This window comes from Poecile atricapillus, chromosome 2, assembly GCF_030490865.1.
Source record: "Poecile atricapillus isolate bPoeAtr1 chromosome 2, bPoeAtr1.hap1, whole genome shotgun sequence".
Lineage (NCBI taxonomy): Eukaryota > Metazoa > Chordata > Aves > Passeriformes > Paridae > Poecile > Poecile atricapillus.
The window spans coordinates 80,165,556-80,180,706 of record NC_081250.1 but is presented as its reverse complement, the minus strand read 5'-3'; the positions used below and the strand labels follow the sequence as shown (position 1 = coordinate 80,180,706).

The following is a 15,151-nucleotide window of genomic DNA, read 5'->3' as shown; positions in this document are numbered from 1 at the left end:
TCATACATTCCAGTGGATTTCAGTAGCCAAGAAAAACTGGCAAATTCCAGCTCTTTGGTTTAACCATACTTTTGCAAGGGACAAAGACTCCTCTCCTAGCTTTTTGTCAACTTTACCTCCTTCTTGTGCTCCTGCTTGGCAGGTATATAAGCAGAGACATTTCAAATTCTGCTCTAATGCTTAAGAAATTTCTTTTAGTTGCTTGCATGGTTAAATTTGAATCCTGGCCTTCTTAGGTACACTGCTAAAGTTCAGGACCAGAGGACAGAAACCACATGCATGGTTACCAAGCAACAGCACAGGCTTCAGTAGTCCCCAGAAGCATGTCTGATGTTACATTCATCTAAAATCCCAGAAACAGCCATTGCCATCCAGCTTCCCAGTCATTTGGTTAAAATATTTGAAGCTTTATACAAGTTGAACGCATTTTCAGCAGTGCTGCACACTGGTGCTCTTTGCCCAAAAGCTTGTTAGTCTACAATATTATTTAACACCCCTCTGAAAGATCATTAGGAGGATCAGTCAAACAATGTCCCTTATCAAGAATGGGAAACAAAGGGACAGGTGATGATCAGTGAAAGAACAGGACCCAAGTTTAGACACACTTTTTGTGTTTGCTCACACTAGGAGCCAACATCAAGTTCATTAGCTCAAAGATGCACATGGGGCTTCTTATTTGGCTCTTGACAATTATTCCTCTCTGACGAGCAAATTAATGTCATGCAATCTAAATCTGAAAGATACAGGACCAAAAATCACAGCAATACTAATATATTTCAAAGTCATCCACCTTATTCATTCTGCTTTCCTGCTGTACACTGTCCACTGTGGATACCTCTTCCAAGCTGGAACTGAGCACTGTTGTAACAGTTCCAGTTGTAACAATTAGAAACACAACTACTGCTAAAGAAATAGAGTAAGTGACAAAGAAAAGCAAAGTGAACATTGAGTTGTGCACTTGTATCAACTACAAACCAACACCAACGTATCTAGCCTCCAGGCTGCAATGTGGAAACAAGTAATTTTGTATCAGAAAGCCACCAAATTCTATGTTCTGATTAATATTTGAAATATTGCTGGATATTACTCAAAATCTTCCACTTCGTTTTCTTATCTGAAACAAAGAATCTCAAAACAAACAAAAGTAGAAGGAGAAAAAAACTTCCTAAGACTGCAGTGTCTGTCCCAGAACAAAAGAGCATTAACAGTGTTATCATGCGTAAAGGCTCTGGCAGCAGATAAAGGAATTTTCCAGCTAATAAAAACAAAGGAAAAAAACTTAGAAAAAAAATCTATGGAAAACCACTTTGGTTAAAATTAACGAAACAATTTGGTTCTCCCTATTAAAGAGATACTCATGGGTTTCTGTAAAAATACAGAATAGTTACTGGAAACAACTGAGTGTCCTTTCCATTATGATCAATCATATAGATGGTCCAAGAGTTTATTCTAAAGAAAAAAACAAACAAAAAAACCCAAATATTTTTCTTCCTTGTCTGTCCAAAAATGTATAATGGCACATCACACCTAGACTATTCTATTAGCTCAGCTGTGTGTCTCAGGTGGGGATTTAAAGGCACAGGGAACTTTTAATTCTGGGGTGACTTAGATTCACTTTGGCTTTAAGTTAACAGTAATGCAGTTCTTTTAGCACAAATACAAGCATAGTATGATTTACTGGAGACCTCTAATACTTAACAAGGTAATTTTTTAAAGATGGCAATGAACTAGTGATATACAGATGATCCAATATCTTCATGCAATCGAAAGGAAACATCAATCCATGCTAGAGGTCATGTACATCAGTTATCCCAAAGTTGCTTAAGCTGATCTGTGCCCCCATGATTGCACACTGACATGCTCTAACATGTCAACACTCACCATCAAACCAAAAAGAACTCCTGCCATAAACCCCAACCGGAAACCAGGGCTCAACATGTCATGAAAAGCAGTGAAAAGCTGCTTAAGGAGAAAGGGTAAAGGAAGGTCCTCAGAAAAGAGAGACGTGAGTGAGGCAAAGCATATGAAGGAGCAGAGGGAACCAATTAAGACACTGATCAACTCAGAACTCTTTGCTCAATAAAGAGTAAGCATATTTTATGTATTAACCCATGCCACATTTTTATAAATAAACTGGTGTTATTTTAATGTTAGCACTACACTTGCACACAGTCCTACTCAGAAAGGAAAAATTCTTTTCCATTTTGATTTTACAGGGACTTGAAAGAAGATCGTAAACACCAGGCTTAGAACTTAAGTTTCCAACACTGGTAGCAGCAGGGCTGTCTAGAGGGATGCTGCAGATAGTTTCAGTGGAATGTGTCACCACTAAACGAAAGATAGCTGCACAATATTCTTTCTATCTAACATACCAAGTGATTCACACCAACACTCATTTCATAAACTTAACCTTTTAATACAGCTTATGAAACATGGTGCAATCTTCAAGCAGGATTATTATTCTTTTAGTTTTCTGTAATAAGGCAATTCATAAAACTACTTTCCATTGCATTATGTGTCCCTAGTCTTCCCTAAACCTGGATGAAGAGGCAGGAGTAGCTTTGTAACATTGGGGCTGCTACCAGCCACATAATCTGAGGCACAAATCACCTGAACAACACACTTTGACTGTTTTTTTTCCCTTTGCTCCTAAATAAACTCAGTACTCTTATAGTACTGTCTGTTTCACTCTGCCCAACAGGAGATACTTTAGAAGAGCATGAGTAGTGGGCACTTGTGCCATGACCAGCCTCCTGAGTTTTCCCATATTTCTGCTGCTTGCTGTCCTACACACTCCTTCCAGGCAAAATGGGCTGATTTGGTGAGCTTGGCTCCCAGCTGCACACCAAAGCTCAGCCCAGGTGTGGAAGCTGCAAGAAGATATTTACAAACTGTGCTTTCTGGATTTGGATCGCTGCTTGAACAGACGGTCGAATATGCTTTGGAGCAGTGCAGAGCAGAGAACTACTTCTAAAACTGTAATTGCAGATCACAGCAATGAAGCAGCTAGACTAAGAATAAACACAGCAAATGTACACTCACCAGAGCCACTATATACACATGTACACACACACCCATACACACACACACACTTGGCAGTGGCAGCAGCTCTAATATAACTAGACTAAAAACCATTTCTGAAGACGTTTCTAAGGTTACTCGGTTAAAACTGAGTCATTGCACGCTGTTGCATGTTTCATTTGAAATTCAGGATGAAGGCTAAGAATTGTCCTTTTTATAATTTCAAGTTGTTTCATAATCAAATTTGTAGGAAATTAATATAAATAATGCTATCTCCTCAGTTAAGTCGCACACAGATTATGTTTTGGGCCATCTATGTAACTTTTTATTTGAATTTTTTTTTAAAAATTGACCTTATCTGAATGTCTTCTCTTTTAAATATCTAAGTCTGGCACTGATACAGTTTGGCTTGTCAGCACACTGAAACCCAGTAGTATTCATGAACGAGACAGCTCCAGGACAAATTCCTAGTATCATCCAAAATAATTAAAATAAATGCATTATTTGTGTTTCAAGTAATTACTACAAATACTTCTTTTTTATTGCCAGATATAAAAAAGATTACTTAGTATAACATCATCCCTGTGATGACACATACATACCAATGTAACTTCATATTAATCACAGCAGGCAAACCATCAATCAGTGCAATGTGACAACTGTTCTCCATTCTTCCTCCTCCTCTCTCTCTCAAAAACCCCCAAAAATTTCAACTCATATTTGGATGTTTTAAACAAGAAGCAAAACCACAATTTAATGAACATTAGCTCTTCAAAATACAATTGCTTGCTCTCCTTCTCAGAGGGTCTGATTTCTAACACAATGACTGAAAAACTCCTGCAAAAATATAATATACTTACAGCTCAAATTCCAAACATATTCTGAGCAAAAATACTTACAGAAAAAGAAGAAATTTAAGATTGCCTTAGTAGTATCTGTAACATCTGATCCTGTCTAACTCTAAAGCATGTGCTAATTTTAAGCCTCTGAGTAGTCCATTGGCTTCAGTGAATGCAGTGAAAGTCTAGAAGATTAGTCAGGCACTTAACACTGCTAGCAAATGTGTAACTCCAGGATAGCAGGGAGGCCAGAAGGAACATGTGTAAGAATGGCAGTGGAAAATAAGGGGTAGGAGCACACAATAGGAAACCTTTGCAAAAGAATGGATCATGTGATAGAGCTCCTTTCAAGGACTACTTGAAAGGCATGTCACCACTGTGGGGAAAAAGAAACAAAAGGTATTTACTAACATGGTGTTGCTTACACTGAGTCTTTCAAGTAGCAATAGTCTCTCTCTTCAGGTCTGCCACCTAATACTTACTGAAGTTTGTTATAAGATAAAGCAAGGAAGGTTTTTACATATCTTAAAATCAAGTCCCTAAGAGATGAGTGACCCAGTAGATTGTTATGTTTGTTCTGATTAGCCCAACACTTGGTAAAGTTAGTGCTGCTTTATCAATTTTTAGAAACTCAAAAGCAAACTCAAATGGTCAATCACTACTTCCCTCCCATAGGAAAATCCACACAAAAATACAGCAGCCATTTCCTAAATGCATGTATCATCTATAGGCTTCTTCTTTCACCAAAGCCATAAATCAGTAAATCTGGTAACGCCCTGCAGTAGGCTTTAAAAAGATGCAGGTTATGCAAGATGCAGCAGTCTTATCAAAAGCTTTTATTTAAAAGCAATCCAAGAAAATGAATATCAGTTCCTTAACTTTTATTCAAAACAAAGTAGAAAATCCTTTTCTAGGAGTTTCTGTAGGAATGTCTGTAGAAGCATAATTGGTCAAGAAGGCCAAAAAAGCCTAAATCCACGTTTCAACTTCAATCTAGCCCAGGACTAACAGTTTCTGTAGCTGCACAGTGACTTCACAGTCATTATGCTGGACCTTAACCCCTCCATAAGTTTTAGACTAAGCTATCATCACAGATTTGACGCTGCAATACTATAAAGATGCCTTCTTAAAAAAAAACAAAACCAAACCCCCAACATAACACGAAGTTCAATGCTAATAGTCCATAAACAGGAGAAAGTACTGTGCATGTCAGAAACGACCCAAAGCATGCTCTATCCTAGAATAAAGATTAGAAAAATTAGGCAAATACTAATAGCTCATAGTCACAGGTATTTAAGTTTTAATTCGATTTTTTTCTCTGTTCCTTTGATACTGGCAGTGTTGTCCATGCTTTTTTTAGACTCAAACAACTCTTGCTATAGTACAAAGTTAGACAACTCTCTAAAATACAAAGTCTGTGGCGATTCTATATTTCCACTGTACAAAAGCAGTACTTAATACTTGTGGTCAACAGTGTGTTGGACTACAGCAAAAGTTGTATTAATATAATTGCTAAATAAACCACTTAGTATTCTGAGACTCAGTATTTGGCAACAGGCTTGATATAAGCATCCCAAGATCTTGAATTTTACCTTAATTTAATGATACTCTCACTTTACTAATTCTGAAATTAAAATGTGTTGTTTTATACATATAAACACATATATATATATATACATATATGAAGATACAAAGTTTTAAAACTCCTGCCCTTTAAATAGGAAAAAAATCCAGCAAATAGTTCTTACAAGGAGACAGATCAAAACTGTATTTTATAATTAGTTAATTCCATCTGTGTGTTTAGACACACTGGAATTATACAGGATGCTGACAACAGCTGGAGTGGGGGAGGGGAGGTGGCTGAGAGGAGAAAAGAGGGTGAGGTCTTCACTCCAGTAAGAAACTTGTGTACCTGATGATAAAGTCAGCCAAACTTCTTCATGTATCCTATTTATCTTCAAATCTATTTATGTCACACAAGAGAACATAGGAGCATAGCAGCTGTTACTATAGCAATGAAACTGGAAATTTTGAGAACACAAAAATCCCACCCCTGAAGGATTCTCAGTTTAGCAAAGAGATGGTTTGGGGAATAGCACACCAGTATCTCACTTCTAGAATCTGCTCAAAGTCTGCGTTTACAAAGACTTCAAATCAGCTATAACAGGCTGCTCCCCAAAGAGCAATTGGAGCCAAATCACCGCTACCTCTTACTCGGCACACTGGGAGTTCCTGCTAAGTAACCCCAAACTTAGCAAGTACGCCTAAGCCGCATGTAAATCCGGGGAAGAGCGATTCCCTGCGAAAGGCCCACAGGTTCTCATCGCGGCAGAGAAGGGATTCGCCATAGTAACAAACCCCCCACCCGCAACGCGGGTCACAGCAGGGAGCGCGGCGAGCCCGCCCTCCCCCGCAGCACGCACACCTGCCCGGCGCCGGGAAGGCGGGACGTGCCGGGAAAACTCAGGTACTTTACTCACGCAGCTGCAGGCAACCTCTCCGGGCACGACCCGGGATGAAACCCACTCGCAATTCCCCTAAGTACCGCTCTTCTGTCAAACCCCACTCCTTCCCTCCCGTCCTCGGCCGGCGGCCCTGCCACCCCGCCTCTCGCCATCCCTCGCCCCTCGCCGCCTCCCTCCGCGGGCGCGGCAGCACCGCGCATCCCCGAACCCCACCGCAGCAGCGGACACGAGGCGCTGCCGGCCGCGGTTTTACCTGCGAGGGAGCCGGGTCTCTGCAGGGTGGCGGTGGCGTACAGCTCCTGGGAGTGCTTGCTGTACTGATCGGCAGCGTGAACCAGCCGCTTGGTAGGCGACAGGGTGGCGTAAGTGCCGATGGTGGAGCTTAACTGGTGGATAGGAGAGGAGGAAATGTTAGACTGGACGGTGGGCGGGGAGGTCACTCGGATGGGGGACGGCGACACTCCCGCCGAGGAGACGACGATGTTGATGGGCGAGCTGGTGCTGTAGGACTTGGCCAGGCGGCTGGGGGACTGCTTCGGGGAGGAGAGGCGCTGCGCGGTGGCGTAGGCGGCGCCCTCGGCGGCGGAGCCGGCCCGCGGCAGCTTGGTGGGGGAGCCGCCGGGCTGGGCGGGCAGCGGGGAGCTCACCCGCTGCGCCGGCAGCGTGGAGCTGGCGTAGTAGAGCGCGGCGGCGTGCTGGGGCTCGGGCAGGTGGAAGGCGCTGCCGTGGCTGGGCGCGAAGGGCTCCCGCGGCTGCGGGGCGGCGGGCGGCGGCGGCGGCTCCGGGCCGCCCGGGTGGGCGCCGCGGCCCCCCGGGCCCTGCTGCGGGAAGGAAAGGCAGAGGCGTCAGCGACGGCGGGCGCCCGGCTCTCCAGGCCCTGCGCGGGGCGGTGAGGGGCCGCCGGCCGGAGCAGCCACCCGGCCGCACGCAGCCCCCTCTCTGACCTCGAACTAGGCCGGCACCCGGCGCCCGCGGGATTACGGGAGTAGGTAATCTCCTAAACCATTCCCGGCCTTTCAGGGGAAAAGCGGCTCGCGTCGAGAGGCGTCGAAACTCCTCCCGACGGCTGAAGCAGGCACCCGGCCTTGGGGCAGAGTTTAGTCCCGGCTCATATACTTAGGTACATACATATACACAGATATACATATATATATGTATATATATATATATATATATATATACACCTGCGCCCCTTTATTCTGCACGCAATAGAGAAGAGCGGCCGAAGTCTCGGAAAAGCCTTTAGTGGAGTAACTAAATCACAGCAATCTCTGTCTATACGAGGAGAGGCACCGCACCAAGAATTCGCTGCCCTGCGGCCCCAACCTCGGTGAAGGGCGGAGGGAGGGGAAGCCCAGGCCGGGGCACGCCAAGCCCCCTGGCAGCATGGACAGCGGCCGCCTCGTACTTGTTACGCGATACGAAGTGGGCGGGGGGTGCGGGAAGAGTTGCCAGGGCCAGGCGCTTCCCTGGACCGCCTCCAGCGGGGATTCTGCTTAGGGAGGGAGGAAGGGTGAGAGCTCCCTGCGCCGACCCGCTGGCCGCGGGCAAGGCAGCGCTGAGTTCCCTCTAAGACCAGTAATTGAGGGGGGCTGGGAAGAGGGAGCGAGAGAAAATCCTCGGGAAATGCTGCCTATGAGAAATTTCCGTTCTGTGCCTGAGCTGCTTCTGAAGCCGCAGAGGATGGAGCTCGCGCTCACACACAGGCGGCTCCCTCTTTTTTATTTTTTTATCGGGATCTGAGGCTCAAGAGATCATCTGTGAGTCTGGTAACATTAAAATCCTCTCATAACTGCACCCCGCAGTGAGTAAGAGCTCAGCGCTCGGTTGGAAGATGCACTGTTGGATTCAGATACTGCTTTTTTTCTGGTTATGCAGGGGATTTACTTGAAACCTGAGAACGTGCTCTGGATCCTTGGAGATGACAGCATAATTTGAATTGGTCTGACCGGTGCTTTGCCCAAACACACACACACCTCTCAGCTACTGATTTTCCTTTGCCAGAAGAAGCTTTAAAATGTGAATAATGAATTTTGTGACTCAATTCAAAGAGGTGTTGTGAATGCCAACAGCAGCTTTGTTATTCATTGAATAGCAATGTGTTTTTTCGGTAGCATCCTTCAAAAAAATAAGTGGGCCAAAGCACCATGTTCCTGGTATGAAATTTGATTTATTTGTACTAGGATATTCAATAAAGGGTTTGCTCAGGAACTGAGGACAATATAACTAATCAGAGCAAAAAAAAAAAAAAAACAAGATTCAAAATGCCAGAAATCTGTACTTCTTCCTATGTATGCCCACTAGAAATGTTTCTGTCTTTTTTTAATTTCTGGAGCCTGCCCCTGATCTTAACTTCTTTGTATCTGGGGGAAGAATATGTATTTTCCTAGACAGAGACAAGAAACAAGGCTTTGGAGAAGCTCCTCCTGGAGCTTTGCTCTCAGTTGTTAGTAACATGGAAGAAGCTACCAGTACTGACATTGTTCAGGCTTCTCAAAGGAGCACTGCTAGACCCAAACCTCTCTGGCTCTGAGAGGTTCTGCACCTCACAGAGCAGGCTTTACACACAAATGAAATGTAAACTGTTCCCCTCCAGGTGCTCTGTATGGTGACTGCCAGGTGAGCAAGGGGCTCACAGATGGAAGTAGCTGCTGTCTTTTGAGCTGGACTGTTCGGATTGCAGCAGTGAGTAACCAAACACTACAGCTTCAAATAAAAAGCCTTAACATTTTCATAAATGGTCAACAAGCTCAAGTTACTCATTTGAAAGGCTCCTAACAAAAACCAGGAAGGAAAACTGGGAACATCAGCAAACTTTTAAAAGCCACTTTCATGCTGAGCTACTTACCACGTATGCTTTAAATTGGAGAGAAGGACTAATCTTCAGCTGACTGTCCAGTAATGTATTTGACAGGAGTACAGTTTTCATTTTCCAGGTTTAGATGATATGGTAACAATTTTCATTAAACAAAAACAGGCTGGCATGATTTAAGACAACATGGGCAGAGCAACTTGCACATAACAAAATGCCGTTCAAACTACCTACATTATCAATTGATATTTGTTAATAAATTTTACTTTTTGGACTGTTAAGTGGCATAATAATAATAATTTTGTAATAAACTGTTCCAAAATACAGTCTTCTGCAATGTTACCAATGCACCAGTTCTTCAACATGCTGGCAGTGCACTGGTAACTTTTATTGATCCTAAGGGTTATAGCCAAGCACTGCTATCATGTATACAAAATTTCTTTTTCTAATGTAATTCTACACTGCTTCATGTGTCAAGGATTTTGAGTAATTAATTTCAACCAGTATTATCCCATATTCCTAATAAATCTCTATAAAGCTGCAGGTATTCTGCAAGCACTAATTCAGAAAAAAAACCAAAAATCCCATTTCCTGATGATTTGTTATAGGGAACAAGGTGTAGTGGTGGGACACAATAATTAAATGCTTAATTAAAAATGCAGTGTATAGCACTTCCTAAAAAGCTAAGCATTTGCTCTGTATGAAGGAGAGAACTTAGAGATGAACAGATTGCAATGAAAACATTAGCATGCAGTATTTTCTAGGATGTGACTAATCTCAGACCTGTCTTAAATGTACCGTGAGGTTTTTAGGTTTTTTTCAAAGGGCCAGCATTCTCCACACATGTTTTCAGAGACAGAATGTGGTTTAGTTTTTCATTGTGTTTTTTGCTGTCTGTGGCTTAAGACAGCCATAAAGATACATCATTGTTCACCCTGCAGTGTGACACACTTCATACGGAAGAATGAAATACCATGGTATTTTTCCCTTATTTTTTTCCATTTATCCATTATTTTTGTCAACTTGATAACAAAAGTGTGTTTAAGCTAATAAACTAAGAGCAAATTTGCTTCTCAGTAATTATATTATCTACCATCAACCTATTTCATAGATGTGAATAAAAATAAAGGACTTTCTTACTACAGCCCTATGAATATTTATTCCAAGACACAGAGGTTTAATTTTCCTGGCATCCCAACGAAAAGTACCCTTGTTTATTTGGATTCAAGATACGGATTCTGGTATGTCATTTTTAGAATCAAGAATGTGTGAAAAAAAACTTGAGAACATTAACACGACTATAAAAATATTTTCTTTCCCATTAAATGTTACTAAAAAGATCATTTTCTACTGATACAAAACAGTATCTTTAGAGCTTCATACAGAAAGTTATTTAGCGTATCCAGTTAGATTATAGGAGACTAGAGAACAGTCTAACTGTTGTTTGCCTGTTCATTCAAGCATTTAATGCCCTGAATTCCAGGAAATTAGTTTTTTTGGGGTTGGGTTTTTGGTGGGTTTTCGGTTTTTTTTGGTTGTTCTTGTGTGGGGATTTTGTGGCTGTTGTTTGGTTTTGTTTTGTTTTTTTACAATCAAATTGATAACTTGAATTGGAACTTTAACCAAGAAAGAGTAAATAAAAGACTGCAATATAAGATTCTGTTCAATAGAGTAGAATTGAGAGGGGCATATAACTGTTTACTTATTTATTCTGCAGAAAAGTTTTCATGGATAAGGAATTACAAAATGGCTAGGCAACTTTAAGTGAAACTTTGGGGTCACCTGCTAATTATGAATCAGTGTATTGATTCTTGGAGATTGCTCTCAGAGTTTTGAGTATGTCTGACATGTCCATCTTAGGTCTGGATGAACTTTTGTTTAGCACCAATTTTCAACTCATTTTTGCTCTCTCTTTGCCCTTAAAATCTCAAACAAGGTCACATCTGATGAATACTAACATAGTCATATGCAGTACACTGTGGTCCATGAGGAAATCCTTTCTCTTGATTTTGGGAGGATTTTCCAAGTTGTGTGGAAAACCTCCGTCCAGGCCCCTTTGGCTTTTAAATATTGGTGTGTGTTGGTAGCTTTAGGCAGAAAACTTGTTCATCCACTAGTTTTCTAGGGACATTCCACTGGGTACAGCTCTGTTTCACAGTCTCAGTGATGCTCTTAGCTTTTTCAGAGACTGCGAGACTTGCCAATCTGTTGAGGGCTACTTTTTTTCCTGTCAGCCTAAAGAACCTTCATAAGGCTTCACTCAAGGCACAGTTCTGCTGTGGTCCAATGCCTCTATCAGCACTCTTACAAAGGGTAGAAGAGGGCATGGAAATTACATAACATTCCCCAGTCCTGGGACGCACCCTTCAGTCTTTGGGCAGGACCTATAGAAGGGCCTTTCTTCTGCAGGACTGCTTTAATGTAATTTTTAAGTTCCTGACCTGACTAGGAAGGTGCTACCTATATTCAAATGCTCTTATACAATAACAGGTGCCACACTATACCTCTGGATCCCTCAAATATGGCATATTCCATCTCTTTCTCCTGATTTTGTTCCATTGTTCCATTACAAAATTCCAACACTCCTAGGAAAATTTGTCAGCCTACCTGATCCTGCTCTCAAAGATCATACATATAGATGAAGGTAGGTAATTGTAATCTTCTACATCCACAAGCAGAATTGTGTGAGATTTTTTCAGAGTGTCCAGAGATGGTCCATCTCTGGTTTTAAAGCAGCAGTGAAAGGTACAGTCATTACCTATGGTAGAATCAAAGCAGCATTGCAGATTTCCACTGCCATAATCTCTACTAGTGAATTGTTCTCTGAGTGCCATAATAAGAGTAATCTATCTTAAGATTTCATCTTGTTTCCTTTATGACAGAAAAATTCTTATGTTCATATTTGAAATCTGGTTTTAAACATGTCATCATTGGCCGTACCTACTAGAATGGAAATCTTTATTTTAGGTTTTGTCTAAATAGGTTATCAAGCAGCCTGTTACCTTGTGGCCAGTATACAGTTTCTGCTTAAAAACTTCATGCATTCTGGCACTCATTTGTTAGTGAGGTGTGGTGGTCTGATGAATGACAAACTTATGAATTGTTTATAGGAAAAAGGAGACCAGTTAGAACACTAACTGTAAAATGGGTTTTCAATACTTTTCAATCACCTTTAATTTCCATCTACTTTTTTGTTTTTAAGGTTTTCCAATTCTGTGCCAGCTTATTCAATCCAAAAGCATCAGGTGCACAGGATAATACACAGTAGGGATTTACCTGTTTTGCTGCCACAGCCTGTGAAAAGACTACAGCATTACTAACAGCTAAACAAGACCTCATCCAGAATGTAAACTTCCTTTCTTGTTTCCTTGAAAACACATGGCAGAGCATGTAGAAAACTACTCTTTTTAGTACATGCTATGCCTTATACTCCTTTGATATCTCTGCAACAAAGATGATAATTCTCAAAGTTGCACTAAACCTGGCTGGACATTGAAAAGCAGTTTTCAGTGGGGAAGCACAGTAATTCCCTGCCAGAGGAGCAGTTTTTGCTAAGAAATCCTATCCCAGTATTATTTAGAAGATAAAAGTTTTGTGTTCTAAAGTAGGCAAAGCACTGGAAAAACTCTATGATCTATAATGAACTCCACCAAATTAACAAAAATGTTAGATTGCACTTTTCAACACTATACGGGAAGTCTCAAGACTGATTAATTTCTCTTTTTTATACAATTGCATTTTCACAAATTGTTCTTGCTGTCACAGCTGGCCTTGGGAATATTTACATTTATTTTGCAAGCATTTGGACTATCACTCATGTTGAGAGATAGCTATATTCCTTGCACACAAATACCAAAGGAAATTATCACAATCTGAGAAGCTTCAGCTCCTGAGGCTTATTTTAATTATAATAGATAAAACAAAACAATTCTTAGGATTGACTTTTTTTTCCCCTGTATTTGTGGGATCAACAATGGTCATATTAAAACTTTTTAATTTTGACTTTTGAATTTTCCTCTTCCTGTTTACCTCTTTTAAAACCTCTTTTATATACTTTTAGTTGTATTAATTCATAGTTTATATGGCAGTTTGTTAGTATTTTCAAAATATATTTTAATTCATCTGAAGTTGTCCAGCATCCTTTGCAGCATCGTAGTGTGAAAATTTATTAAGTTCCCTGAATTGTTTTCCTACAGGAATATCTACAGTACAATGTAGAGGAAAGTAAAAAGAAAATCTATTTTCTGTCCCCTCATACCAAGCTGTACCAGGTGAGGTTCAGATTGGGCGTCAGGAAAAAAATTTTTCACCGAAAGGGTTGTCAAGTCACTATCCCTGAGGGTATTTAGAAGACATGCAGATGTGGCAGTTGGAGACATGATTCACAGGTGGCCAGTGTTGGGTTAATATTTAGACTCTGTTCTTAGAGGTCTTTTTTGGTGTAAAGGAGTCTATTAAAAAAAAAAAAAAAAAGTACCTACCCAATTTTACATTTAATTTAACTGTGCTTTATTTAATTTTTCAGTTTTAGAGAATAGGGAGCTTTTCTGAGGAAATTGTGAGAATAGAATATTGCATGTCTCTCAGTATCCTACAAACTGTGCAATGACTCTAATATTTGAAATCTCCTAGCAATTTAAGGATTTGGAATTCAAATAACTACTCTCTTCTACAGAAGCCTGAACTGCAAAATGTCCTGGTATCACACTAAGATGATCTGCTTTGCTAGGATGGTTAGCATCTAAACATACAAAATAACCTGTGCTGATCAACACAACACAGTCAGATTTTGCTTATGTACAGAGGCTTGAACACTTCATGAAATTTTTGTCTAAACTGAAGCTTAACTTTCTGCTGAGTGGCTTTGATGTCACGGTGAAAATACAGAAGGTGAGAGGGTTACATGTCAGCGCCAGGAGGGATGGTTTAGATAGGCAGAGAGATATACAAAGTTTTCACGAGTATCTGAGGCAATCTTTCAAAATGTTTCAAATGTAGAGGCGACTGTCCTACAATATGTGGTGAAAAAAATGTTTCCTACACTTGAGATGAGGCCACAGCACCATGTGAGGTATGATATCCCAGGCAGGTTTTACATCTGGTGTCAGCCTGGCTTTGTTTCTGTTCCCTGACACTTACTGCTTTCACTAATGTGGTGAGACCAATGCTGGCAGGTCCTACATCTTAGGATGGACATCTAATCAGCAGTCACAGAAATTTGCTTTGAAAGTTAAATGCTTGAACATGCTTTACCAAAATATATATGCAAGCAAGTAAGTAAATCTGGCATGCAGATCTCCTTGTTAATCAGGATTACTTTATTACTATGCAAGTCAATCCACCAGAGATTTACAAAAATCAAGATGGTATCTCCACCCTGCTGCAAGTGTGTTGAACAAGACAGAAAGTAAAGGCAGAAGTTCAGGTGTGGAAAGCACCGAACAGCTCTTTCCTGGGAGCTACTCTACACAATTTCAGGTGTGAGAGACCACAATTGCTTAGGACACATACCTGGCTGTAGCTCTGGATGGCACCTCTGGCCTGACTGCTGCGGGACGGGAGCTGGGTGGATGCTGTTTCACCAAGGGCGAGGGTCTGGTTGCTATGGTAGCTGGCTGAGTACTGGAAGGATCCTTCAGGTTTGGAATTGAGCTGGAGTGCATTTTGGGAGAGGAGGCTGGGCCCTGTGGGGACAGCATTTGAGAGCAGTCAGAAAGCCTCAGTTAAAGAGCATACCTATATTATCTGTCAAGTGAGTCTTGAAATAATCAGATGTATCTGGCTTCAGATTTTCAGAATTTGACTTTTCAGTAATAAAAGTACATGCATTACTTCGTTTCTTTACCACTCAGTCATCATGTTCAAGCAACACGCATTGCTTTCTTTGAAAGAAAAGTAGTTTTGACTGGTGAAATTCTATGCCTGAATAAATCCAGCCATACTATTTGATTAAGAATTCCTGCTTTTCAATTCAGAATAGTTGATGATGTTTTGTTTTTTTTTCCTCTAAAGAT

At 41.2% G+C, this 15,151-nt stretch overlaps 1 protein-coding gene and 1 long non-coding RNA gene across 5 annotated transcripts in view; one reads left to right on the top strand and one right to left on the bottom strand.

The window, feature by feature from the left end:
* Positions 1-15,151, bottom strand: part of CTNND2 (catenin delta 2) — a 691,061-nt gene that overhangs the window by 291,922 nt on the left and 383,988 nt on the right. For 3 of the 4 annotated variants that reach the window (XM_058831646.1, XM_058831647.1, XM_058831648.1), the window contains 2 exons: positions 14,649-14,821; positions 6,579-7,146 (listed from right to left, as the gene is read on the bottom strand). The exons of the other annotated variant lie outside the window; for it this stretch is intronic. In XM_058831646.1, the coding sequence (XP_058687629.1) occupies positions 6,579-7,146; positions 14,649-14,821 (741 nt within the window). The remainder of the gene's footprint in view (positions 1-6,578; positions 7,147-14,648; positions 14,822-15,151) is intronic. 4 annotated transcript variants of the gene reach the window in all.
* LOC131575772 (uncharacterized) overlaps positions 6,596-15,151 on the top strand; it is a 34,861-nt gene continuing 26,305 nt past the window's right edge. Inside the window, exons 1-2 of the long non-coding RNA XR_009276854.1 lie at positions 6,596-6,670; positions 8,922-9,010. This is a non-coding gene — a long non-coding RNA (uncharacterized LOC131575772). The remainder of the gene's footprint in view (positions 6,671-8,921; positions 9,011-15,151) is intronic.